At 37.7% G+C, this 27,486-nt stretch overlaps 1 protein-coding gene across 8 annotated transcripts; it reads left to right on the top strand.

The window, feature by feature from the left end:
* The first annotated feature begins 35 nt into the window (after positions 1-35).
* On the top strand, positions 36-26,158 carry LUC7L3 (LUC7 like 3 pre-mRNA splicing factor). 8 transcript variants are annotated; one of them, XM_041725090.1, is made up of 12 exons: positions 36-279; positions 11,361-11,427; positions 14,446-14,485; positions 15,607-15,751; positions 16,176-16,250; positions 17,245-17,349; positions 18,715-18,876; positions 19,268-19,551; positions 20,381-20,541; positions 23,920-24,060; positions 24,166-24,271; positions 25,615-26,158. In XM_041725090.1, the coding sequence occupies exons 1-12, from the start codon at positions 181-183 to the stop codon at positions 25,646-25,648; spliced, it is 1,419 nt and encodes a 472-aa protein (XP_041581024.1). In that variant the 5' UTR covers positions 36-180; the 3' UTR covers positions 25,649-26,158. The 8 variants fall into 8 exon arrangements, with proteins under 8 accessions (XP_041581024.1, XP_041581027.1, XP_041581023.1 ...); XM_041725094.1 differs by adding an exon at positions 12,476-12,561 and having other exon boundaries at positions 222-279; positions 24,166-26,158; XM_041725093.1 differs by lacking the exon at positions 23,920-24,060.
* Positions 26,159-27,486: the final 1,328 nt, after the last annotated feature.

Below are 27,486 nucleotides of genomic sequence, written 5' to 3'. Positions count from 1 at the left end.
CGCACGCGCGCGCACGGCATGCTGGGAAGGCGCCCGCGCGGCGGCCATTTTGTCTTATCGGCTCCTCATTAGAGGAGGCTTTTGGGCCTGCGAGCGGGCTGAAGGGGTAGGCGACCGTGTCGCGGCGTTTCCTTTGGCGGGTGCCAGGGCTGGTGGGAGCAGCCGCCCGAGAAAAGCACCATGATTTCGGCCGCGCAACTGTTGGATGAGTTAATGGGCCGGGACCGAAACCTCGCCCCGGACGAGAAGCGCAGCAACGTGCGGTGGGACCACGAGAGTGTAAGTCCCGCGGGCCTTGGGTCTGTGCCCGGGCGCCGTGGGGGAGGGGAGCGGCGCGGGCTGGGGCCCGGCCGGCCGGCGGCGCGGTGTGGGGCGCGGGCCGCGCGGGGTCGACTGTCTGATCCTGTGGCGGCGAGGGAGGAGCCCGCCCGGGTCCGGGGAGGAGGATGATTTGTTGTTGTTGTTTTAGTGTTGGGGAAGTCCAGGAGGGCCCTTGGCACGCTCGAAGAGCACCTTAACGAGGCAGGGAAACGCGGGAAAGGAATTTATTACATTTTAGAGGCTCTAGAGTTTTCGCCTCGTTATGAAACAGGGGGGAAAAAAAAAAGACAAATTCTTCCGTTATTTGGGTGGAGCGTCGTATTGAGAGCGAAATTTCTGGCCAGGGTTGCTGGTAAAAATCGCGGCACCCTATTTATCCCTTCAGTAATGGTTCGATTTCGACGCTTCTGTGAGGAAATTTAGATTTTTAAGAGGTCATGGAACGTGAAGGTAAGGTTTCCCGTGATGATTTTACAGATACTGCCGGGGGGGGGGGGTGCAGGACGTTTTAGGAAGCCCTTCATGTAGATGGTTGTCAAGGGTTTTTTCTTTCACGTAAAACACTCCTTCGATAAGAGTACACGTATCTTGATGAGCACTGAGAAACGTAAGAATTGTTGAATCACTGTATTGTACACCTGAAACTAACAAAAGTGTTCGTTATACTTGGATAGAGCAAAACTCACTTGGTCCTTCTTTACCTTTTGAATAGGGGTAAATAGAAACCCGGTTTCACAGGTGAGACTTGAGAGGCTGCCCAAGGTCTCTTGGCAAGTTAAGTGGCAGAACTAAACCCAATATTTGTAGTCTTGTTCACCTTCCACAATTCTGTCGAACTGACTCTCTGCGGATGCCAGTGTCTTTCAAGTGTTTTGAATATGGAGCGTTATGTTTATGCTAAGTCTCAACTTGAAGAACAGGCGTAGATTTTTAATTTTATTGAGCTTGCGGTTATAGTCAAACAACATGGTAATTTAAAGGCAGTTACTAATCAAAATATATATACTGCAGATAGGCTTTTTTAAAAGGCTAGTTGCTTACTCTTTTTTTTTTTTTTTTTAATGTAGGTTTTGGTCAGAGTAAAATTTCTCTTTTGCAATGCAGGAAAATAAGCAGGTGCTACATGAGTCCTTTCCGTGTCTTAACAAATAGTGGCTAAAGCTGTATTGGAGTGTTGCTTGATTCCAAAGTAGCGTGAAGGATTATGGTAGAATTTATTGTGTGCGGTCAAATTCACACATCTGTCACTGACCTCAAGAGGGGAAGCTTTTGGAAAGCCTGCCTGCCTTTCTTTCCTGTTTTGTTTTGTTTTGTTTTGTTTTTTTTGGTTTTGTTTTTTGACATTGGGTTTTTTCTCCCTGCTTGTTAAAATAGGAAGATGAGTAACTTTGTTGCTTGTTTTGACCCTCTTTCTAGGCATTTGTCAGAATGAAGTCAGTTTTGTTTTGTTTTGTTTTTTACTACTTAGGAATCTTTCCATCTTGCCTTGCAAAGAAAAGAACATTATAATTTAGGACATTTGGATTAAAGAGAAAATTGCTTTTGATTGCCTGGTCATCAATTGGAGTAGTCTAACATCTATGCCTCCTTGGTTTTGAACACGTGTTGTGGAGAAACTTTGTTTTCCTGATTGTATTTTATTGCCACATTGCTCTCTATACCTGGGTTTATAGTTAGCAGTGGAGCTGTGGAATAGCAACTTGGTCTTATATCATTTCAGCTACAATCCTTCTCTTATGCCTTTAATGGTAGGTTGCACTTCATTCTCTGTTCAAGTATTTGAAAAAATCAATTACCGATTTCAGATTCATGTCTGTAGGGGTGGGGGTGGGGTGGCGGGAGGAGGTTGGTGTTGACCTGGAACAAAGCACATGGCCTAGTCTAACTATAACTGAATGACTCCAGGGTATAATAAAGCTGTGGAAGCTCACGGCATCATTTCCGGGTTATTTGCATAGTCTTAGCTGTTGGTTGTTAGTGGTAAAAATCCTGGAGGAATGGACAACCCTAGCATATACTGTAAAGGTTTCAGGATCACTGCAACCTGATATTACCAAATATTTTTACATTCCTATTCTAATCTTGAAAAATTTCCTTGCTGCATTTGCACTAGATGGGAAAAGCTGTTTCGGCTGGGTGGAGTTCTTTTGTTTAACAATTGAAATGGAAACTTTACCTTAGTGGTAAAGGTACTTTTTGGAAGTCTGTGACTGACTTGTGGAATTTGTTTTAAATGCAGATTTCTGTACCTCATCCATAAGAGATTATGATCTGTAGGTCTGAGGGAAAGCTCCGGAAATCAGGATTTTCTTTAAATGGCCTCTTATGCATTCTAAATCTTGTGCACTACAGTTTCCTGACACACCTGGGTTTTTAGTTGTGAGCTAGTAGCACTTGAGGCTTCATTTTAAGTAAAGGATGCTTCGGTGATGCTAATTATTGGTTTTTCCTTTGTTTGTAATGGTGTATATACGGAACCACTATCCCGGTTGAATCTTGGAAAGTGCTTTACTGGGGTTTTACAGGCCTTTCCAGCCAGATTTGAGAGGAAGTTTTCAGCTAAAGTCAAATTACTTTTATTTTATTTTTTAAGGTTTTGTTTATCTGTTCATGAGACACAGGGAGGGAGAGAGGCAGAGACACAGGCAGAGGGAGAAGGAGGCTCCATGCAGGGAGCCCGACGTGGGACTTGATCCCTGGTCTCCAGGATCATGCTCTGGGCCGAAAGCAGCGCTAAACCGCTGAGCCACCTGGGCTGCCCTTAAAGTCAAATTACTTTTAATACTATTGCAAGGATTCATTCATATATCTTACTGCCTTGTTTATTAATATTTTACATTTCCTTGAGATTAATATTTTTGCATAAAGCAGTTTATTTGCTCTGTCCACAGCAACGAAGAAACCATGTGATTTTTAACTACCTATTGTGAGTACCTTTCAGTTAGTGTCCACTTGGGGATATTTCAGTGTTTGCCAGAGAAGGCATGAATAAATAGCTTTCACATTAGCTGAATAGATTGTAGGGAATTTCTCCCTCAAAAAATTATGAGAGGAGGGAGGGGCAGAGGAGGGGAGAGAGAATCTTAAGCAGGCTCCATGCCCAGCACTGAGCGCAGCACAGAACTCCGTCTCACGACCCTAAGATCTTGACCTGAGCTAAAATCAAGAATTGGACACTTAACCCACTGAGCCACCCAGGTGCCCCCTATTTTTAATTCTTTGCAGGGGACTTTATTTATTTATTAGATTTATTTATTTATTCATTCAGAGAGAGCGAAAGAGGGGCAGAGACACAGGCAGATGGAGAAGCAGGCTCCATGCAGGAAGCCCGATGTGGTACTGGATCCCGGGTCTCCAGGATCACACCCCGGGCTGCAGGCGGCGCTAAACCGCCACCAGAGCTGCCCTGCAGGGTACTTTAAAGTTTGGTATAGAATCTTCATTATCTTTTGTATAATATAACAGGAACTTTGTACTTCAAAAAGAGGTTTTTACATTGTAAATCTCAACCCAGAAATGAAATTATTTAACTGTTGACTTACCTCTGATTCTGATAATATCCAAAATGAGATTTCTTTTATAATTTATCAAATTCAAGTATGCCCCCCCCCCCCCCGTTTGGTGAAGATTTAGTAATTTAGGAAGGTAATTGAACTAAATGTTCCTTTCTAAAATCTTCAGGATGTTAACAAATATTTTCATCGACACTGAAAACTATTTGGAAAAGAAAAGCTAAAGCTCTGTCCACATTTTTACTTGTAAACTTTGAAAATTGGTAATTATAGTGCATGACATCTAAGTATTTCACTAGATTTAATTCAGAGTCACCAAAATATTCTGTCAGAAATGTAGGCATTTCTGGTCGTATTCTGTAGTACATGTTAAGTGTTGGGCTTCTTCAAATTGGCACCAGTCTATGTGTTGTATGTGTATGTAACTGTTGTTTGCTTTTTCTTCCCAAAACATATACAAAAGTAGAGTGAATATTATAATGAATTCTCTATGTAACCATACCCAATGCAACATTATCAACACATTGCCAGTATTGTCTCTATATTCCTTATCCTTTCCTTTTTTGAAGCAAATCTATCATTTAAGCTTTAAAGACATCATCATACATCTCTAAAATACAAGGATTTCAAGAAGGCATAACCACAATACTATCATCACATTGAAAATATTAAGGTATTTCTTTAATATTTGTTTGATTCCTTTAAGAAAAATGTGTGTCATTAGAGTTGATTTCTTCACAAAGGGAGAGAGTAGCTTAAGTTAGTAATAATAGTGCTTCATTGTTTTATGAAATATGTTTAATTTTTTCATCATTTCTCTTTTTTTAAGATTTGTTTGGAGGGGAGGGATGGAGGGAGACTCTTAAGTAGACTCTGTGACAAGGGGTCACAGGGCTCCATCTCATGACACTGAGATCACCACCTGAGCAGAAACCAAGAGTCAGCTGCTTAACTGACTGTAGCATCCAGGTGCCCCCCCAGTTTTCTCATCATTTCTTAGTTGTAACTTGGGGAAATTTATTGTATTCATTTATTCAACGAAAATGTAGCACTATAATAACAGAGATAGGCATTTGGCTTAAGAGCATCATCAATCTGGTGGCAGATATAAAGGAGTAAACGTGCTTTTGTAAAACAATGTGGCACATGCCACAGTAGGACATGTATAGGGTCTAGAAAAGCATACATTAGAGGGGCATCTAATAATCTAGACTGGCGTATGTACTTGGGAAAGGCCTCTTACAGTGACCCTTAAGTACTGGGACCTGAAGGATTGGTAGGAATGACCCCAGGGAATGGGAGAGAAGACAGATGTTACTAGAGGCTGGAGAAAATCTTAGGCCTGAAAAATTGAATAGTGTTACAATGGAGTCATTGTTTGTTTTTGTTGGGGGAGAGGACGTGTGGATAGATGGTCAGGAATCTGTGTTTGAGTGCTTTTTATAAGCCTTGTTCAAAGTTGGAACGACTAAATTACATTGGGAAACAATTGAAGACTTCTAAGCAGGAGGTTGAATATCAGATTGACTGTTGTCAACATGATGAATTTTTAGATAACCTGATGTAGAAATTGAATAAATAATTCTGTTGATGATTTGTTTATAAAATGGAACTTGTTATCTCATGGAACCAAAAATATATCCACGATTGTTAGTAACTTAGAATACCAGAGAAACTCTCAAAGACATTCACAGACAGTATTTTAGCTAGGGGCCTGTATTATAGTTCTGTTAGAGCATATTACAGTTGTAAAGACATTTATATGTCCTTTAATGATTTGAAGGCTTTACGATCTGTAATAACAACTATCTGGCCTGACTGTTGGGTGAGAAACAACTAGGAATTCAACTGACTTGGGAAAGCACTTTAACAAAAATAATGCAGGCGGCATTGAAAATATTTGATTAGCTCAAGGGAGAACTGTTTGATTCAGGTGGGTGTAGAAAGACAAAAATCAATGTTTTTCTTATTTTTAAAACATTTCAGTGTAACTGTGCTTACAGAAATATACTTATATTGGTTAATAGAATGCAATTTAAGTTTAACTTATCCTACACAATTTGGACCAAAAATTGGTACATGGCTTAGGCTTTAAAAGAATTTGCAGTCTGATTTGTTTTTCATCTTACAAATGTATATAAAAGATCAATAAGGTATTCTTCAGGTACTTTTGTTATCAGAAGTGGTCTAAATCGATGACCAGAATGGATTGTGCCTTGAAGAATTGAAGAGTAAATGCTTAAAAAAAAAAAAAGGTTTGTTACAGTGGAAGTCTCAGCAATATTCTGAGTTTTCTGAGTTACTTATGCTTGCTTAAGCTTTCCAGTGTGTGTGTTAAGTCCTCGTTAAAGATTGATTCCATTAACATATTGGGAGGGAATTGATTTTATTATGTTTTCCTTTGAGTTTAGCATCATTAAAATTATTATTACTTTTAAAGATTTTATTTATTTGATAGTGAGAGCCAGAGAGCACAAGTGGGGGGGGCAGCAGGAGCGGGAGAAGCAGGCACCCCTAAAATTATTTTTCACCAGAGGAGACATGCTTACTGTGAAAAATTAAAATTTAACTTAGAAATAAACTGCCCCATGCTGGGTGTAGAGATTACTTAAATGAATTTTTAAAAAAAGAATCTTAAAAAAAATAAAGTGGAATTTATTTTAAGTGACTTTTTTTTAAGTGACATTTTAATTTTAAAAAGTAGAATCCCCTCCCAATAACAAATTCCCTTGGAAAACTTAAAAAAATGGTATGTGTCTGAGCCTGTCCTGATAACTTACAGACATATACCTATGTATATATATGTGTGTGGGGGGTATATATGTATGTATATATACCTGAAAGCTATAGGTAGCTCAATATAATATTATGTAATACATAAACGTTTAACAATTTTCATTTTTATTGTGGCATCTTTCCTTGTTGGTACATAGAAATCTACCTTAGTTGGGGTACCTGACTTGTTTAGTTTGTAGAATGTGTGACTCTTGATCTTGGGATCTTGGGGTTGTGAGTTTGAGCCCCACATCGGGTGTAGAGATTACGTTAAAAAAAAAAACTTAAAAAAAAACTTTCCTTAATTTTTTTTTTCTTCACTGGTAGTAAATTCACTAAAGGATGATATTGAGATTGAACTCTTCTCATCAGTGGTGCTACCTTAGATTTATCAGGAGATAAATGACAAGAATTTTGGCTATCCCACTCCCTTGGTACCTATTACCCCTTCCACCTTGGTTATCCGATTGTTAGCTCCATGATGGATATTTAGTGAAGACTTGCTGACTAAAAGATTGTTAGTATTTTTAGTTAAAGATCTTAGTGGGGGATCCCTGGGTGGCTCAGCGGTTTAGCGCCACCTTCGGCCCAGGGCGTGATCCTGGGGACCCGGGATTGAGTCCCACATGGGGCTCCCTGCATGGAGCCTGCTTCTCCCTCTGCCTGTCTGCCTTTGTGTGTGTGTGTGTGTGTGTGTGTGTGTCATGAATAAATAAATATTTAATAAATAAATAAATTTATTTAGTATATAAATAAAATCTTTAAAAAAATATCATAGTGGGATGTCTGGGTGGCTGTGGTTAAATGCCTGCCTTTGGCCCAGGGTGTGGTCCTGGGGTCCCGGGATCGAGTTGCATATCAGGCTCCCTGCATGGAACCTGCTTATGTCTCTGCCTTTCTCTCTCTCTCTGTCTCTGTCTCTCATGAATAAATAAATAAAAATCTTTAAAAAAAAGAAAAAGAGAGAGAGAGTGATCCTTAGTCCCTGGGGTGGGTTAAAAGAGGCAGTCTAGGGGTGTCTGGGTGGTTCAGTTGGTTAAGTGTCTGCCTTTGGCTCAAGTCATCATGATCCCAGGGTCATGGGATCAAGTCCCACATGGGGCTCCCTGCTCAGCTGAGAGCCTGCTTCTCCCTTTTCCTCTGCAGCTCCCCCTGCTTGTGCTGTCTGTCAGATAAATAAATAAAATCTTAAATAAAAAAAGCAATCTAATTAACTAGAGTTTAATGAATAGAGTAACATTTTGATGTGCTTACAGTAGTATCTTAACTTAAGGAGTGTTGAAGAATGGAAAGAACATACAGAACCTGATTAGAAAAGTGGGTTCTAATCTGGATTCTGTAAATAGCTAGATAGCTTTAGGGCAGGTTGAATGGTTGATCTCCCTGGTCTCACATGGGGTGATCAGACTAAGTTGTAAGTAGCACCTGATTAGCCCGCTGGCAGGCATGTCTTACCTGGTGTATATAGTGCCTAAAACCATTTTTTAAAAAGTAACTGAAGTATTGTAAAAATCAGACAAATTGCCCATCTCTCCCAGTGTAACAAACATGTAATTTAAAGTGTTATAATCTCCTGTGAAATAGTCTCCTTTTTTAAATATGAGGAAACCAAGGCAGAGTTAAAGTCTGTAGTTCACAGTGGGTGTCAGCCCGGATTGAAACTCTGCACTTTGTTGTCTATATATATGTTTACCCATGCCCATTTCATACTGTTACTTTTTTCACATACTGTTTTTGTTTTCCTTATGACTAGAATGTCTTGCAGTCTTTTTACTTCTGAATCTAAGTACCAGTTCAGGCTTTACCACCTGATGACCAGACATTCCTGACTAAAATCACTTCTGTACCTGGTGTTGCGTATATATTCTAGTATATTGTATTTTTTGTTTTTGATTGTCTTCATTAGACTGATCTTGAGTGGGGCTTACTCATTCTTGGATTTCCTGAATTGTTTTTAGCACATAGTATTAAGTGATTGTTGAAGTGCCATTTTTTACTTGTTAAAATTAAACTGTCACTTAAAGGCCACTTTATTATTTTTTTAAATTTATTTAAGTAATCTCTATACCCAGCATGGGGCTCAAATTCACAACCCCAAGATCAAGAGTTGCATGCTCCACTGACTTGAGTCAGCTGGGTGCCCCTCTTGTTTTCGTGATGAGCCATTTTTGAGGATCCTAGAGATTGACACAGTTTAAACAAAGGAATAGTAGTCTTATATTAGTTATGATGATAAATAGGAACGCTATTAAAAATAAAATCAAAATAAGATGCACAATAGTAAAGTTTCATACCTATGAGTGCTGTATACTAAATTTAATTTTAAACTATATTACCATACAATTTTTAGATGTAAATAATGGTAAATGCTGGCAGTAGCTATTACTAAGCTCTTATATGTAATTATTACAGTTATTGGAAATTTGTTAATTTTTGAGCCCTTGAAACCAGGGTTAATAGTCTGAAAGATAAATGGCATACCTTGTCTCTTTCCTCCCTCCCTCAAATAAAAGAGATGCCTAAATATTTTTTAAATTGAGTATTGGCATTGGTATTTTATTGTGATACACTTAATGTGGATGCCAAGTGTAACAAATCAGACTCTTTGATAATTGGGAAAGTATATAGCATTTTTATTTTTTAATTTTTTTAACTAATTTATTTTTAAAGATTTTATTTATTCATGAGAGACAGAGGTGGAGGGGCAGAGACATAGGCAGAGAGAGAAGCAGGCTCCACGCAGGGAGCCCAGTGTGGGACTCAATCCCAGGACTCTAGGATCCTGCCCTGGGCTGAAGGCAGACGCTTGACCACTGAGCCACCCAGGCATCCCAGTATATAGCATTTTTAAATGTTACATGGACACTGAAAGTTTGGAAATAATTTGAAAGAACATTAACTATTTGGGCATTTAGGAATATTTTTAATAATTTATAAGAATACTGTTTACGTTCCAAATAATAATTTAAAAAAAAAAAACAGTATTTAGAAGAACTGCTAAAGAAAAGAAAATGATTCAAAGATACTCTTGACATATGGCTATGTATAACAGGATAATATTAATATAAAACTAAATCTGCTGTTTAGATATGATTTTTTAAATATATTTTTTTAAGATTTTATTTATTTGAGAGAAAGCAGGAGGAGGGAGAAGCAGACTCCTTATTGAGCAGGGAACCTGATGTGGGGCTTCATCCTAGTAGGACCCTGAAATCATGACCTGAGCCGACAAGCCACCCGGGCACCCCTGATTTTTGAATCTTTGTTCTTTACGACCTTAATTCTTCTGGACACAGTTTATGGAACCATATTCAAGTGTGAAACAGTTGACCTTTGGGGTGCTTGATTGGCTCAGTCAGTAGAGCATGCGACTCTTGATCTTGAGGTTGTGGGTTTGATCTCCACAATGGGCGTAGAGATGATTTGTAATCTCTGCTCCCAGTGATTTATTTAAAAGTAATTTCTATGCCCAACATGAGGCTCAGACTCACAACCCTGAGATCAAGGGTTGCATGTTCTACTGAGTCAGCCAGGTTCCCCATGGAGATTGCTTTAAAAAAGAAAAAAAAGAGTTGATCTTTAAGGAAGAATATAATTTCAAATTTAACATCCAGTCCTAACATCCAATCCTCAACAATGAAGTATTATAAGAAAGAGACACTTTGGAATTGTGCTTAACAGTTTTTGGTTTCTAGTATATAGAATTAAATATCAACTAGAGCAGTCTTGAGATGGATCTGAAGAAGTTTCAAAAGTACTGATGGAGAGAATTAGAAGTTGGTTTCCTGATTATAGTCTGCTCATACTGTAGGAGCCTGAGCCCATCAGGAGTTGCTCAGTAAAGTGCTGGTGTATGTGACAATATCCAGTACATTGTAGTTAGTTGAAGTCTGGATCTTGGGCAGCCCGGGTGGCTCAGTGGTTTAGCGCCACCTTCAGCCCAGGGCATGATCCTGGAGACTCGGGATCGAGTCCCACGTCAGGCTCCCTGCATGGAGCATGCTTCTCCCTCTGCCTGTATCTCTCTCTCTCTCTCTCTCTCTCTCTCTCTCTTTCTCTCTTTCTGTCTCTGTCTCTGTCTCTGTCTCATGAATAAATAAATAAAATATTAAAAAAAAGAAGTCTGGATCTTATATTGATCCAGATTGCTCTAAATAAATGTTTTTTTTTTTTTTAAATAAATTGTTTATTTATACACAGAGAGAGAGAGGTGCAGAGACACAGGCAGAGGGAGAAGCAGGCTCCATGAAGGGAGCCCGATGTGGGACTCGATCCCAGGACTCCAGGATCACACCCCGGGCCAAAGGCAGGCACTAAACCGCTGAGCCACCCAGGGATCCCCCTGTTATTTGTAATTTAGATAGTGATTTCCAAATCCTAATCTGTAAATTGGTTCTGGTCTTTAATAAATTTAGAACAATAATAACAGTGTAGGTTTTTTGTTTTTATTTTAATAAAATTTGGTCTCTGGGTATCTTTTCCATATTTGTTGTTGCTATGTGGGGAGAGCAGTGATCAAAAGTAGATAGTAGAAAATATTAGTAACTCTTTGTCCATCCTGCACATTTTTTACTAAAATCTGGGAATTTGAAAGTCCCTAAATTAATGTCTTTTAACAAATGAAATCGTTCTTATTTGGTTAAAAGATAAAAGCTTAAGAAATGAGACAATAGTAATTTGGCACCCTTTTCCAATATACTTCTAAAGCTGAACAATTTTTAAAAGTTAAGTACTTTTGTTTTTCTTCACTAGGTTTGTAAATATTATCTCTGTGGTTTTTGTCCTGCGGAATTGTTCACAAACACTCGTTCTGATCTTGGTAAGTGAATTTTCTGTGTAGCCTTTATCAAAGTATGATGTAAAATAAAAACTAGTACTTTATAAATTTTGAAAAGTTTTTTCTTATATATAAGGTTTGTTGATAAAATGATTTTCTTCCTGGCTTAGATTTTTGAACATATTAATAAATGCCAGTCTAGTTAAACATGGTGGCTTAAGTGAACATACATGTCTATTTCCATTCCTTCCCAAAACCCTCCACTAAAATGAAAATTTAAAAACAAAAAAGGTATAAACAGAAGAGGAGATAACATTAGAGATATCAACACATTTTTTGGAAGATGACAAGCGGATGGAAGAGTAGCAGCAGATTCAACAGAGCAGAGAAACCTGTACTCTAAAAGCCTGCAGAAGGGGATAATAAAAGGAAGTGAGTGAGTGATCAGCAGAACCCTGGACAGGCTCAGCATTTGGAGGCACCAGGTACCATAGCAGTCAGTTGAATCATGGGGCTGAAAATGAAAAATTAGTCTAGTTTAGGATCTCTCAACCTTGACATTTGATATTTTGAACTGGATAATTTTGTTTTAGGGGGGCTGACGTTTAGTAGCATTTCTGGCCCCACTAGATGCCAATAATACCTCTCAACTGTGAGAACCAAAAACCTCTCCCAACTAAAAAGGCAGTGCCAGATGTCCTTGGAGGGACTCTTTATACCTGTGCATCTGGTGATTATACCTCTCCTACCCTTGCCCCTGAGGAGACACTAGGAGGTGTTTTTCTATAGAAATTGGACCGAGACTGTAGTTCATCTGAACCACAGAAAGAAAAAAAAATTGAGTGAATTTTCTTCTCCCAAGGATGGTACATAATTAGTATCATTCTAGAAATATAAAAGAGAAGTTAATTCATTAAGCATGGTGCTTGCTCTAGAGCATCAGAAGCCCATTAGGGCTGGACGAATTTAGATATTGGGATTCCAGACACAGCACAGGGCAGTAATGAGTAAAATGAGACTTATTAAGAGAGTTAAGTCTATATTCTTAATAGTGGGGTTTTCCCATTCCCTTCCTCTGCCCTGTTCCTAGAAGGATACAGCCAGATGTTTTTCCCCAGGCAGAAGAGAAGAGGATTCTTTAGAGAAAGTGAACAGTTCCAGAGAAGTGATCTACAGGTACTGACCCTTGGGGAATCTAAAAGAATTTTGCTGCTGATTTTCCTGTGGTAAAGCCCATAATAGTTGACAAACCCTGCCTGTGCATACCAACTTCCAGTTAGATTTTGGAAGTGATTTGCCAGCCAAGGAATACCAGTTAGACATTTGAAGGAAACCTTCAAATAATAGATTAGCCAAAATCAACAGGGGAGGGGGGAAGTTTAGTGGAATTAGAGATGATAGGGAAAGTAGAAGAAAAGATACTGAATTTTTTTGTTTTTAAAGTAACCTCTATACCCAACATGGGAACGCCTGGCCCTGAGATCAGGAGTTGCATGTTCTATCTACTGAGCCAGCCAGGTGCCCTAAGATACTAAGTCTTAACTAAATTTAGTATCTTTGGAGAAATAAGAGAGGATATCAGGAATAGGGTGTTATTATAAAAAGAGAACTTTTGAAAAACCAGAAAGAGCTCTTGGAAAATAGGACTGAAGAGTGAAATAAAGTCAGTGTAAAAGTTTGAGAATAAAATCAAAGAAATTTGCTGGAATATTGGGTGATCCGACAGAAAAAAACTAAAATTTGAAGAAATTCTATTAGTACAACACTAATTAGGAGTTCTAGAGAAAGCAGAAGGAAGGACATTAAAAATTTTGCAATACTGAAGAACATTAGATTGAGTGTGTCCTTAAATGCTCAGCACAAAGGATGAAAAATGATCCATCCCAAGACATACCACTGAAATTTCAGGGTGGTGGGGGTGGGACAGGGACACATAGGATTATAAATCAGCATGGCCTCAGATTTGTCAGTAACAACACTGGAAGCTTGAAGACTTTGGAGAAACACCTTCAGGATTTTGAGCGAAAAAATATTCCTAGGTTAGCTATATAGCCAAACATTCAAAGTATGAGAGTGAAAAAAGACATTTTCAGACATGCAAGATCTCAACAAATTAATCTCCCATGATTCTTTTCTCTGGAAACTCCACCAACACATGGGTATAAAACCAAGGAGAAAAACGAGATCCAGTAAACTTCATCCAATACAGACCAGAAAAGGAACCTCTCAGGATGACAACTCTTACTAGTGAGTTTAGAAAATACAGAGACCAGATCAAAGCAGAATAGAAAGCTCAGGGGCAAAACTGAAGCTGGTTATCTGATAGATTTGGAATCTTGAGAGAATCTCTGTAGCTGACTTTAAAGTGTTTGAGAAGAGTTCAGAATTACAAAAAACTAATAAACGAAAAGAATTCCAACAGAAATATGAAGTATATCCTAAGTCGTCATAATGCCCCTTTTGTTTGGCTCAGCGGGTAACAGTACTTGCACAGTCAAAATATAAAGTGTTTATTTAATCTAAAAACTTTTTTGACATAAAATTTCGATGTCTAAGATATACCAAGAAAAATGAATAGTTTAGAAATGTGGAAGTATATTCCAGAAGGCATAGGTGACATGAATGAAATTGCCTTCTGGAAATAGGAAGGAGTAGGGCTCAAACATCCTTGTACTTATTTGGCTTCATTTGTGGATGCCCCAAATTAGTAAAAGATGAGTGGTAGACCATTGGTTCACCCTCATCACGGTTTTTTCAGGTGACAGTGGGTACAATTTCTTTCCTCCCATTACCTCGTTTTTCTTCTCTTTTCTTACCATATAGTTGCTCTCCATTATACTGATCTTAAAGATTAAGGAGAGCAATTTTCACGTGTTTACTAGGGCACATTGTTTTGTGGCTCAATTTAGGTAATACAGACCATTCTGTGATAAAATGGGTCTTTCTCTCTCTCTCTCTCTCTCTAAGAACTTCTTGTTTTGGTGCGAGAAAAGGTTAACATCACCAATAACTTCTACAATCATATTTCTCATTCTTCCCTCCCCCCGCACCCCCCGCCAGGTCCTTGTGAAAAAATTCATGATGAAAACCTTCGAAAACAGTAAGTTATCTTTTTTGGTCATTTCCCCTTACTTAGTAGTTCTTTGTTTTTTTGTTTTGTTTTTTAAAGACTTTATTTATTTATTCATGAGATACACAGAGAGAGAGGCAGAAACACAGGCAGAGGGAGAAGCAGGCTCCATGCAGGGAACCCGATGCAGGACTTGATCCCGGGATTCCAGGATCACGCCCCGGGCCGAAGGGAGGCACTAAACTGCTGAGCCACCTAGGTGCCCCTGTTCTTTGGTTTAAAGGGGACAAGGATTGAAGAAGTAACTAGAATTAGTATAAAATCAATGTCTTGCTGAGGTTATTATACATTAGGTGGGGTGGTAGAAAGTCATAGTTACAAAAGTGATACAATCATTTTTGAATATGAGTACCATAATAATATGTACCATATGAGTACATATTATATGTGTAAGTTCTGCTGAATGCTAAGCTTTTTGTCTGTATCATGTTTGTTTTTTATCAGTCCTGATTTTAGAAATAAAACTTGTCCTGGGGCTAGGGTCACAGATCCAGTATTGTGATAGAGCTGGTGTTCAAGCACCTAGATTTTCCATATTTTAAAATCCGTGCTCTTAACCACACATAATACTAAGTACTACCTTCCCTTTATGAGGTTGGATAAGGGACTAGAAATGGAACTTTTTTTTTTTTTTTTTAAGATTTTATTTATTTATTCGTGAGAGATACAGGGAGCCTGACGCGGGACTCGATCCTGGGTCTCCAGGATCCCGTGCTGGGCTGAAGGCAGCACTAAACCACTAAGCCACCCAGGCTGCCCAAGAAGTCCATTTCTAGGGATGCCTGGGTGGCTCAGCAGTTGAGCATCTGCCTTTGGTTCAGGGTGTGATCCCAGAGTCCTGGGATCAAGTCCCACAGTGAGCTTCCTGCATGGAGTCTGCTTCTCCCCTCTGCCTATGTCTCTGCCTCTCTCTGTGTCTGTCATGAATAAATAAAATCTTGAAAAAAAAAAAAAAGAAATGGACTTCTTATGCACCCGGTTTACTCTTCAGAGTAAATGCAACAGTCTCTATAAGATTAGTTAAGATAGAATATGTGAGTTGTAATGGATAAAGATTTGGAAAGAAAGAAATTCTGTTTGTTCTTAACCAGGTATGAGAAGAGTTCTCGTTTTATGAAGGTTGGCTATGAGAGAGATTTTCTGCGATACCTACAGAGCTTACTTGCAGAAGTAGAACGTAGAATTAGACGGGGCCATGCTCGTTTGGCATTATCTCAAAACCAGCAGTCCTCTGGGGTGAGTATGAAATTAATTTGTAGTCTTTGTAAAGTGTCTTTGTTCTCTGGAGACCCAGAGACCTCCCTAATATTGAAACTTGTGGTCAGGTTCAATAATTTGTGCTCTAGAATGACATAAACTTAAAAGTAACTCATTTTTTCCAGTCTTTATTAGTAGTACTCATTTTGCTACTCATTTAGATTTTTCTCCTAATTATCAGCAACTGATGAAATATGTAATTGAGTACCAGAAAATGAAGGTGACTGGGTTACTATCCTTGTGACACAACATTTTAACTTTTTTTTTTTTTAAAGATTTATTTATTCATGAGAGACACAGAGAAAGAGGCAGAGACATAAGCAGAGGGAGAAGTAGGCTTCATGCAGGGAGCCCAATATTTGTTTTTTATTTATGATAATACATTTTATTATCTCTTCAATAGGCAGCTGGCCCAACAGGCAAAAATGAAGAAAAAATTCAGGTTCTAACAGATAAAATTGATGTACTCCTGCAACAGGTAAGAATTGTGTACATGAACAACAAAATATTTGGAATAGACACTTAACCAAAGAAGTTAAAGGGCTGTCAAATACATATATGTAAAGATGCTCAAAGTCATTAGTCTTTAGGAAAATATAAATTAAAGCCACAATGAGATATTTATTGTATCTCTGTCAGAATGGCTAAAATTAAAAAGACCATTCCAAGTGTTAATGAAGATGTGGGCAAACCGGAACAGTCCTACACTGCTGGTGGGATGTAAGATGGCATAACCACTTTGGAAAAAGAGTAGGTTTCTTAAAAAGTTAAAAAAGATCCACCATGAATCATTCCAGTCCTAGATATTGATCCAAAAGAAACAAAAGCATATATTTACAGACTTGTATATCAGTGCTCATAGCATCTTTGTTCATAATTGGCAAAATCCCTAAACTGGAACCAGCTCAAATGTTTGTCAGTAGGTGAATGGATAAATGCTATGATGTATAGTAGAATAGTGCTCATTAATAAAAATGAATCAACTACATGTAATACTGAGGGTAAATTTTAAGATAATTAGGCTGAGCGAAAGAAACCAGACTTAAAAAAAAAAGAAATAAGTACATAATTCCATTTTTCCCCATAATTCCATTTATATAAAATTCTAGAAAAGGGAAACATCTATAGTGACAGCAGATCAGTAGTTGCTCAAGGAAGAGGTGTATTACAAAGATTTGGGGTGATGCATGTGTTCATTATCTAGATGAAGGGGTTAGTTTCATGGTTGTCAAAAGTTATCAGATTGTGCACCTTAAAAATATGTAGTTATTGCATGTCAAATACACTTTATTAATGCTGTAAAAAAAAAAAGTTGATTTAACCCAAAGATACTTCAATAAACAAAACCAAATGAGAGACCCAAAACAACTCGAAAGGCTAATGAAGTTTGGGGAAGAACAGAAAAATACTTGAATAGTTGGTTAGAAAGGAGTCTTGACCGCTTTGCCTTTCTTTTTTTTAAATTCCCTTAGATTGAAGAATTAGGATCTGAAGGAAAAGTAGAAGAAGCCCAGGGAATGATGAAATTAGTTGAACAGTTAAAAGAAGAGAGAGAATTGCTTAGGTCCACAACCTCGGTGAGTAGCAACCTCATTTTGATTTATCCCGGCTGTTTAGCTGTGAATTACTAGGACCTCTTCCTATTTGACAGTCTTAGTAAACAGTTTTCTAATGTTCTAAATCAAGAGCTGCAAATTGTATCTTGAAGGGCCACACAGTAAATAACTAAGTTTGTAGTACACAGGGTCCCTAGCAGCTACCAAGCTCTGGCTTTATATTATGAAAGTAGCTTTGAATAATGCATAAACATTTGAATGTGGCTGTGTTCCAATAAAACTTTATTTACAAAAGCAAGCTTCTAGCTGCTACATGCCAACCCATGGCTTAGATCATGACTATTCATTGGGGCCTGGGTTGGTCTTTCTCTCTCTCTCTTTCTTAAAGATACATTTATTTTTAGAGCGTATGCGTGCAAGTGGGGAAAGAAGGAAAGGAAAAGAAGCAGACTCCTCACTGAGTTGGGAGCCCACCATGACCCTAAGATCATGACCCAAGCTGAAATCGAGTCGGTTGCTAGACTGAGCCACCCAGGCGCCCCTTAATTTTCTTGTTAAAATAAATTACCCCATACATACTTACCTTAGCTCAAAATTGGTATACTCAAAGTATTTTCTACTTTTTTGTATTAATTAGAGAATGTAATATGTATGTTTTGGATATTGATGGTAGGATATAATTGGCCAATGGTTCCTAGATATTGAATAGGATATGTACAGATTATGCTTAGTGAATTCAGTTTCCTAAGCATTTTAGGGGGAAACAATTTTTTTTTTAAGATTTTATTTATTTATTCATGATATATGTATATATAGAGAGATGAGGCAGAAAGGCAGAGACACAGGCAGAAGGAGAAGCAGGCTCCATGCAGGGAGCCTGACGTGGGACTCAATCCTGGGTCTCCAGGATCAGGCCCTGGGCTGAAGGCAGTGCTAAACCGCTGAGCCCCCTTGGCTGCCCCAATTTTTTTTTTTTTTTTTTTTTTTTAAGTAAGCTCTATCCCCATTGTAGGCTTGAACTCACAACCCTGAGATCAAGAGCCACATGCTCTACTGACTTAGAGCACATCTTTAGCCTTTTAAACCTAAGAAATGAATTTGGACTAGAATAGGTACCTTTCTGAAAGACAGTTAACCTTTTTCAAGGTGGTGTGAGCAATTCATTTGTTACAATTGAGTGATGGGGTCTCAACACTTCTTTTTAGTATAGAAAGTTGGTTGCTGTTGCCTTGCTTCCTTGCTCTAAAAGTTGATTAGTTGCTGCTCAATATTAGAGTTTTGGAGAAATACATGGAATTAGAAATCTATTCTAGATTTTAAGTACTATTTTGGATTTTGTTCTCTCTTCCTCAGATACTCTTCTAATAAACTGATTTATCATTTTAGACGATTGAAAGTTTTGCTGCCCAAGAAAAACAAATGGAAGTTTGTGAAGTATGTGGAGCCTTTTTGATAGTAGGAGATGCCCAGTCCCGGGTAGATGACCATTTGATGGGAAAACAGCACATGGGCTATGCCAAAATTAAAGCTACTGTAGAAGAATTAAAAGTAAGTTTCTTTCAAGCATGCACTTTAGCCACAGCTAATACTCTGTTTTAGGAGGGCTAAAAGTTGATCACATAGAGACATAGGCCTCTTGTTGATATTTTGCTTCTGTGTCTTATTTGAAACTGATGATCCCTATAAAATTTTACTGTCCATCAGATTATCAGAGCACTTTATTTTCTTCATGCTCTTGTGTCAGGAATTTGGGAGACTATCCCTAAGGACTTAGTCAAGTAATAACATCTTGCATACAAACATGGTGTTGGAATTTCTGCATTTTTCTTTTAGGGTGTGAAATTCCGTAAGTTGATCTACACATGCTTTACATTAGGTAACCATTATTTGATAGTGTTTTTAAGGGTATTCTATAAAAATCAAACTTGTTTTCTTTCAGGAAAAGTTAAGAAAAAGAACTGAAGAACCTGATCGTGATGAGCGTTTAAAAAAGGAGAAACAAGAACGAGAAGAAAGAGAAAAAGAGCGGGAGAGAGAAAGAGAAGAAAGAGAAAGGAAAAGACGGAGAGAAGAGGAGGAAAGAGAGAAAGAAAGGGCAAGAGACAGAGAAAGAAGAAAGAGAAGTCGTTCACGAAGTCGGCATTCAAGCCGAACTTCAGACCGAAGGTGCAGCAGGTCTCGGGACCACAAGAGATCGCGAAGTAGAGAAAGAAGGCGAAGCAGGTATATAGAGCATGCAAGACGGTGCCTAGTGTGTAACGAGTAGGCCCTGAACAGTAGCAATTGCCAGTGTTATCTTTGTGGTCCTTGGGAAGTTCTTAAGTATTGTCAGGCATTAGGATGGAGTGGAGTATGAGAGTAGAATCAGTAAGCCAGTCTATCTTCAAGGCAACTTCTTTTTACTTCCCACCAGTCGGAAGAGGTTTGATGCACTCTTCCTAGGAAGTACATGTTACCAGATGGTCTCTTTAAGTGATTCTATTCTCACTGATTCTAAGAAGACATTTAAATTATTATAAGTCACTTTGGTAAAGTTACCTACTTTTGCTTTGGATGACATCATGCAGAACATAACTAAAATGTTTTGTAATTCTTTAAAAATATGGAAAATGAAATCCATTTTACTGTTTAAGAGTTGGGATTGAAGAGTTTTAAAAAGCACAATGATAGGGGTGCCTGGGTGGCTCTGTCGGTTAAGCGTCTGTGACTCTTGATTTCAGCTCAGGTCATGAGATAAAGCACCACATCGGGCTCTCTATGTTCAGCATGGAGCCTGCTAAAGATTCTCTCCCTCTCTCCTCCCCACCTGTGTGCTTGCCCTCTCTTTCTCAAAAAAAAAAAAAAAAAAAGATTACTAAGTACTATTTGAGAAATTAAAGTTAGATTTTTATTCATTTTCAATTCTTAAGATTTCTACTGTAAATATGTATTAGTGGACTCTGCCTTTTAAGGATACTTGATCTTGTTAATGAACGGCGTATAATTGTCAAGATTTTTTTTTCTCATTGTAACGTCAGCTGAAGTTGTTTTTCTTTTGTTTTCAATTGTGAAGAAGTAGAGATCGACGAAGAAGCAGAAGCCATGATAGATCAGAAAGAAAGCATAGATCTCGTAGTCGGGATCGAAGAAGATCAAAAAGTCGGGATCGAAAGTCCTATAAGCATAGGAGCAAAAGTCGGGACAGAGAACAAGATAGAAAATCCAAGGAGAAAGGTTAGTTTATGTGAGAATTTAATTTATTAATAAGAGACTACTTCACACTCTTTTGTCCCCACTCACATTTCTTTGGGCATAGGCAGAGTTCCATTTCAAACCGTATTCTTCTTTATACTTACCACAAGCACCATTCAGTAGGAAACAGGCATTATTTTCCCCTTTTCTGCTCTGATTTGTGTGAATGATAGTTGACCTGATGTTTCCTTAGAACACGTTAAAACCACATCCTTCATTTGTTAACTTGAAGGTTTATTATCCCTATTTTTCCAAGTATTGCATTACTTTTCAGGGTTATTAGACTATAGAAATTATTAGCTTGTTTATTGGCAACCTTTTTTTTATCTGCTGTGTGTTCCATAGTATGTCTTGCAGAGTAAGTGTGCTGTGTTGCATTGATCCTCATGTGCAGCCTTCATTTAACTCTGTAATTAACTTCTGAGTTTGCAGAAGTTGAATACCTTACCTATGTCTTAACCGTGGTTTCTATTGAAACAACATGCTCTTTCCCTTCTACTTTTCCCTTTGGTTTTCTGTGGCATTCCGATGGCTGGAATGCACTATTCACTGCACTGTTAATGGACTTTTTCATTTTGTCTTCGGCATGTTTTCACATGGATATTCTCATCTTTTAGCTTAGTCTTCACTGAAAGATAATTATTTTAATCATCAGGATCTCCTTTCTGTATTTTCTTTAGATTCTTTGAGCATCTTTCATTTTGTATTGACTGGGCCGTTCTGCTTTGCATGGTTTTTAGGAATGAGAGCAAGGGCCTATTTCTAATTTTCTTGGCTCTGCTTGTTCCATCCTGTTCTGCTCTCTGTGTCCATGTTCAATCACCCAACATATGTGCTGCTGTGTTTTGAGTTTATTAAACTGGACTTTTATGTGACACCCATTTCTTAATTTCTTTTATGGAACTATTCTATGGTTTTTGTTTTTTTGTGGGTTTTTTTGGGGGGCAGACATAGGTTTTTGTTAGAGTTAGAGAACTAGTAGCACAAACATTGGACACTTTTGGTCTTACACTTTCATTCTTCCTCAAATAGGTATACCTTTTCTTTTAAAAATATTTACATATATTTGGATTTTTCTGCAACATGGAGCCAATTAAACTTACTGTCATGAGCTTTAAGATTAGAACTTAATTCTGTGATTCAACACACAGTTGCTACAAATGATTAACTGATTTGACATTAGTCCTAAGAAAGTTTCACCCAGCCTTTTTTAAAGACTTTTTTAATATAATGTATCTTTTGGGTGAAGGGTCTAATCTCAAGATCCAGACAGTGAATGTCAGAGATCAAATTAATCATTTGTCTTTGAGAACTAAAGCTCTTTGCTATATCATACTTCATGTCACTTAAAATAGTTGGATTTGTTCTCGGGAACAAAAGCTAGCTAGCCTTCATAACTGTGATCAACGATGAGCAGTAAATGGCTCTGGCCTGACTAAAAACAGACATGTTTGTGTCATTTCTGGATAGAGCACAAAGATGTCCTGAATTGTTGAGCTATAATAAAATCCTAATTGTAATAATGACATCATAGAAATACTAAAACACTTGCTTAAGTAAAGAAGCTGCACTGTGTTTGGTTTATGGAGAAACAGGGATTATTCCTGGTGAGGTACAGAGGAAGGAGAGAAGATTTAATTTGGAGAAAAGCTCTGCATCAGGTCCACCTTGAAAGATTGGGAATGCATTATAGATTTGTCTTAAACTTGGGGATCTCTTTTAGAAATGATACAATTTATTGACTTTTGAAAATGCCATGTGGGCATTCAGGCTCTCCTAGGTATATAAATGACGGAAGGCCTGAACTCTGCAGGAACAGCATTTGATAATGGCACAAGAGGCGGAGTTCACTACTCCAGGTGCTGTGATGGAAGCACTTCAACTCCACAGTGAAAAGTGGTTTCTTCCACAGACCTATATTTCTTAACACCAACCAATTTAGAGTTCTCTCTGTCAAGAGAGTTTCCTTTTTTAATCTGTAGCCCTGAAATCCACCGTACTTTGTGGATGTCCTTAGGACTATTAAGATCTACCATATCTACATAGGGCAGAAGATAAGATTATTGGACTGACTACTAGTCCTCTACGGGGCAACAAGACGACTCTTCTTCATTGAAGCTACCTGTGCACCGGAGAAGCCCATAAGGCACAAAGGGAGGACTTTCCCACAAGGTCAGTTAGAGCACACTGTACTGGCACAGTTCTCATAAGTCGACGGACAGACATGGAGCAAGTCCTGCAGTCAGCCACTTGGACTTTGCTTCGTGTGCATTTTGCAAGTCTTATGGACTGAATATGCTCCTTCACATAAGTTCTTCAGTTCTTCCATTCTTTGAATGAGTGCCCCCTGCCACCACCATATTTTGTTTTCATTACCATCCCTCTCCCAGTTACATGCTGTTGTGTCTTAACAACTTTGTCTAGAATCTGTAGAGGGTTGTGCTTCTCTTAAAACGTCTTTCTGTCTATGAACTACTCTGCTAGACCAGCTATTCTTAATGTAATTTTAAGGGGAAAAATAATTTTTCCACAAAGTTTGTAGTTTGCATTAACATTTTCTGTAGAAATCATTTGTTAGGCAATACTTGGAACTGAAAAGGCTGGATATACTTGCTCCGTGTACCACTTTTTGCCCCTAGTCTGAGGTTTACCATTCCAAGGAAAACAGTGGGAGAAAAAATTGAGATTTACTTTTTCCATTCTTTATTCACAGCTGAGTTGAATTTTATTTTTCTTCTTTTGGAAAAACAACTCTGAGATGGCATATATATTACTTTTCTTAGCAAAGCACTAAAGTTCAGTACTTGGATTGAGATCTGAGATCCACTTTCTTTTATTGGGCTTGTTCCTTTTAGGTATTCAAATATGTACATATGTAAGTAATCTTTTGTATTAAAAAATCTATAGTTGGAGAAACATGCCCATTAAGTGTTCAGCTTTTCACCTTTTGCAGTTACTGTTTTTACTTTTTTACCTTCATAATTTATTTCATGTGAACAGTTTTTGTGTACTATCTTCCATACCTTTCCCATTGCGTTTTGATGTTCCTTACGCAAATTGAAACTTACTTAAATCTTAGATCCTGCAGTCATTTGGAGTTGCTCGTACTTAATAGCTTTTCACCAGTTAGACAGAATTTGCCTCCTGTTTACCTTTTGCTTTCTCTTAATTCCCAGTTCAGCCCTCTCCCTGTTTCATAAATTACAAATTTTATCCCTTTAATAGATTGACCAAACTGTGTTACTTGCAGTCTGTGGGAAATAATTGTCTTTTCTCTCTCAATTGTTTCACTTTTCAAAATGTCATGTATGTATTGTATTTTACTTTAAAATCCACGATCAATGTCTTCTTTTATGGCAGAAAAGAGGGGATCTGATGATAAAAAAAGTAGTGTGAAGTCCAGTAGTCGAGAAAAACAGAGTGAAGACACAAACACTGAATCAAAGGAAAGTGATACTAAGAATGAGGTCAATGGGACCAGTGAAGACATTAAATCTGAAGGTGACACTCAGTCCAATTAAAACTGATCTGATAAGACCTCAGATCAGACAGAGGTAAGTGTATTGTTTCTCACTTTGATTAGGGCTTTTTGTTACTGTTTGACAGTGCAGCGTAAGTATGCACAGATGAAGATGGAGCTAAGCCGAGTAAGAAGACATACAAAAGCATCTTCTGAAGGAAAAGACAGTGTAGTCCTGCAAAACATTTTGAGGTACATTGTTTTGTCTCAGCTATTTTGTAGCAGACTCGTGCCCCCATTAGTGTGCCTCTTTGGAAATTATTGCCCACGTTTGTAATATAGTCGCCATTGAAAAGTTAATTATCCTTTTTTTTAGGGATTTTGCTGTCATTTCTTTTTTTTTCTTTTTTTTAATAAAAAGGTTGAACTGTTTTTTTTTTTCTTTTTGGTATTAAGTCCATCTTGTGTTGGTACATTGGCAGAGACATATGCTTTAAAAACTTAAATATTTCTGAGGCACATGTTGGACTACTTTGTTTTAATTAAACTGCTAGTATTTCTTTGTCAAGGATGTTTCTAGTTTTTTGCTTTATTGCCTTGCATTCTAATGCAGTTTGTTCTGTAACTCGAGAGCCAGTAGCATTGGATTGATGGAAGTGTAGGGTTTATGAATTATTGCAGCTGACTACCATACCTCACACAGCGTTGGTGTTGTGAGCGGCCCATGAAAAGCCAAATTAAAAATCAAGGATTCAGTCAAACTAAGCAGGTACTCATGCCAGGTACTCCTTTCTCTACCCACATCCATGTTTGAATGCTATTGCCTGTGATCTTTACGCTTAACTGTTGTGTATCTTTTTTGTTCTTTACAAGAAGCACAGAGGGGTTTTTTGTGTATTGCGTGAAAACTTAAATCAAATGTTAACAGAATGGAATTTTTTTTCAACTATATGTAGGGATGCAGTGGTGCCCAGAATTAGATATCTTTAAAGAATTTTAAATACAATAAACACTTCATATTATTCGCCTTGTTACATTCAATGCAATTCTCAAGTCTTTAAAGAGGTATGTGTTTAATATTTCCTACGGTGTAGGAGCATTTGCAGTCAGCCATAGGTACATAGGAAGTAGTCAACTGGCTGATACGTTTAAAGCGGCAGTGAGTAGCAAGGACAGATACCTCCAATCTGTGAAACACAAAGATCTGATGGATCATATAGAATGAATTTGGGTTTTTAAAGAACTATGAAAAGTTAGGTTTTATAAGAGTTCTTAAAACCTATAAACTATTCATTCTTTGGGCTAGTGGCTTGGGATAAAATAAATGAAAGGAAGTACCAAATTGGTTTGTCGATGGCTTTCTTCTTCTAGGACAGCAATATTATTATGTTTGTGTGTGAGCCATTCACACATAGGCAAGCATACACAGGCACAAGGCTTTAAGTCCACACTGATGCCTTGAGAATTAAAAAGAATACAAACATTCCATATACATATGTTAATTAGCAGTTAGTGACTGGGCCAACACTTAGTCATAAAAATTTGCCTTTTACATGTCGTCTAATTATCATTTTTCCCCAAATTTTGCATTGTAGGACTACTGTTCGAAGATTTTTGGAAGAAAACTGAAAACGGCTTAAAGTGAAGATCGACATTAAAATGAGGTGAAAGAAAACTATAGTGGCATAGAAAAAGTATAAAGCTCAGTTAGTTGTTTTTTGTTTTGTTTTTTTTGTTTGTTTTGTTTTGTTTTGTTTTTTTAATTAAAAATTAATTCAGGACTGATGTGACCTTACCAGATTTCAGAACATGTGTTGATAGCATATATATGCCACTGAAAACTTAGGTCCTGTATCATATTTTTTTCTTTAAGACTTTTTAAGAAATATTACCTAAACATGTGGCTTGCTCAGTGTTTAATTGCAAGTTTTCATTCTTGGACTTTGAAAACAGGATTAAACGTTAGTATTTGTGTAAATCAGACTAAGTGGGATTCCATTTTTACAACTCTGCTATACCTAGCCTTTGGATTTAGAAGTGAAAATAAAGTATCTCTGACTTTCTGTTACAAATTTGATTGTCTCTGTCATTGAAAAGTTTTAGTATTAATCTTTTTCTAATAAAGCTATTGACTCTGAACTAGTCCCTTGTTTTAAATATGAAGTGCACTGTTACTAGAGGTGTGTTGGTGTACAGTTTTATCTGATTGTTCTGTTTAAGACTATTTTATAGAATTTTCGCAGTTTAAATGTTTTAAATAATGGTGCTTCAATTTTGGGTGGTTATGAATAAATTTGAATTCTGCTTTTAATAGCAAAGATGTACAGTGAACTAGAATATATTTTTACATCCCTAAGAGATTCCTTTAGTAGTAGAAAATTCAAAATATCCTTCTGATGAACACTGTCCTCTAGCTATGAAATAATGTAGAAGAGCATTCAGGAGCTTTTGATTAGCTTTTGGTCTTTGTTTCAAATCCTGTATCAAGATTTCTTTTAACTTGGTCTTGTCAGATTACAAATGTATTCGTTTCTGTGTCTGTACACATAATAGGGATTTATTTTAAAAACTGATGCTTAAGCAGGTGATTTTTTTTCACATACAGCTAATTTGGCAGCATGTATCTTTCTATAGCTAGCTTTGTCAACTGTGTTTTCAGCTACATATATCATAGCAATTCTTTGTGATTTATAATTTTCAAATCTTGCTGTCCCTTTATAGGTAGTGAAACCAAGTAATTGGGTTAAATGACTTAATGCAAGGTCATATGGTCATGCAAGGTCATGTTGAGAAAGCTAGCACATGGGATCTGTGTCTGCTCCTCTTGGTATAGTGCCTATTAGGGCACTGTATTCATTCTCATAGACATGGTGAACGATCACAGAATATACTAAAATACTCTCTGCCAAGCTTTGGAAAGTAATGAAACTACCACATCAGAGGTGCTCTGTGTGAGATCATGCTAGGAACACAAAGCACTCCTGGCTTACTGGCTGATCTGGGAGATGCAGCAGGTGGTGAATGGCTTCTCTCTTCATCAGGATTAAGATGAGATACGAAACAATCTAACATAAAGTCAGCCAAGGATGGCTTTGTGTAGTAGTTTGACAAGATTGTGGTTATAAAGTAAAGGAATTAAAGTGCTAGTTTGCCATATTCTATTATTCAGTATCAAGAAAAAACAATTTATTATAGTATTAAGGTACTAAATTATTATTAAGGAATTAAAATGCCAGATTTTTTCTGCCTTATCTAGAATCAGTAGCAAACTTCAGTGAGGTACAGTAAATGAGTTCATAGAAAGTCGTCATCTTCATGATTCTTGGGACCCTTAGACGTGTTGATCATGATTGAAGTCTGGTTAGGATTTCAGGGAGAGGCCTGGCCCCTTGGGGTGGCCATAACTAAGATCTGGTTTTAGTTGGAGATCCAGACGTTGGGTTGCCCTCAATATCCAAAGTTTAATC

This window comes from Vulpes lagopus, chromosome 12 (assembly GCF_018345385.1).
Source record: "Vulpes lagopus strain Blue_001 chromosome 12, ASM1834538v1, whole genome shotgun sequence".
NCBI classification, from domain to species: Eukaryota; Metazoa; Chordata; class Mammalia; order Carnivora; family Canidae; genus Vulpes; species Vulpes lagopus.
Note: the sequence above shows the minus strand (reverse complement) of the source record. Positions and strands in the feature narration are given on the sequence as shown.

Excerpts from the sequence above, each read along its gene's own strand:
- LUC7L3 (XM_041725089.1), top strand. The coding sequence starts at position 181 with ATGATTTCGGCCGCGCAACTGTTGGATGAGTTAATGGGCCGGGACCGA. Across the intron at positions 19,552-20,380 it reads AGAGAAAGAAGGCGAAGCAG|AAGTAGAGATCGACGAAGAA; the intron begins GTATATAGAGCA and ends TCAATTGTGAAG. Across the intron at positions 20,542-23,919 it reads TAGAAAATCCAAGGAGAAAG|AAAAGAGGGGATCTGATGAT; the intron begins GTTAGTTTATGT and ends CTTTTATGGCAG.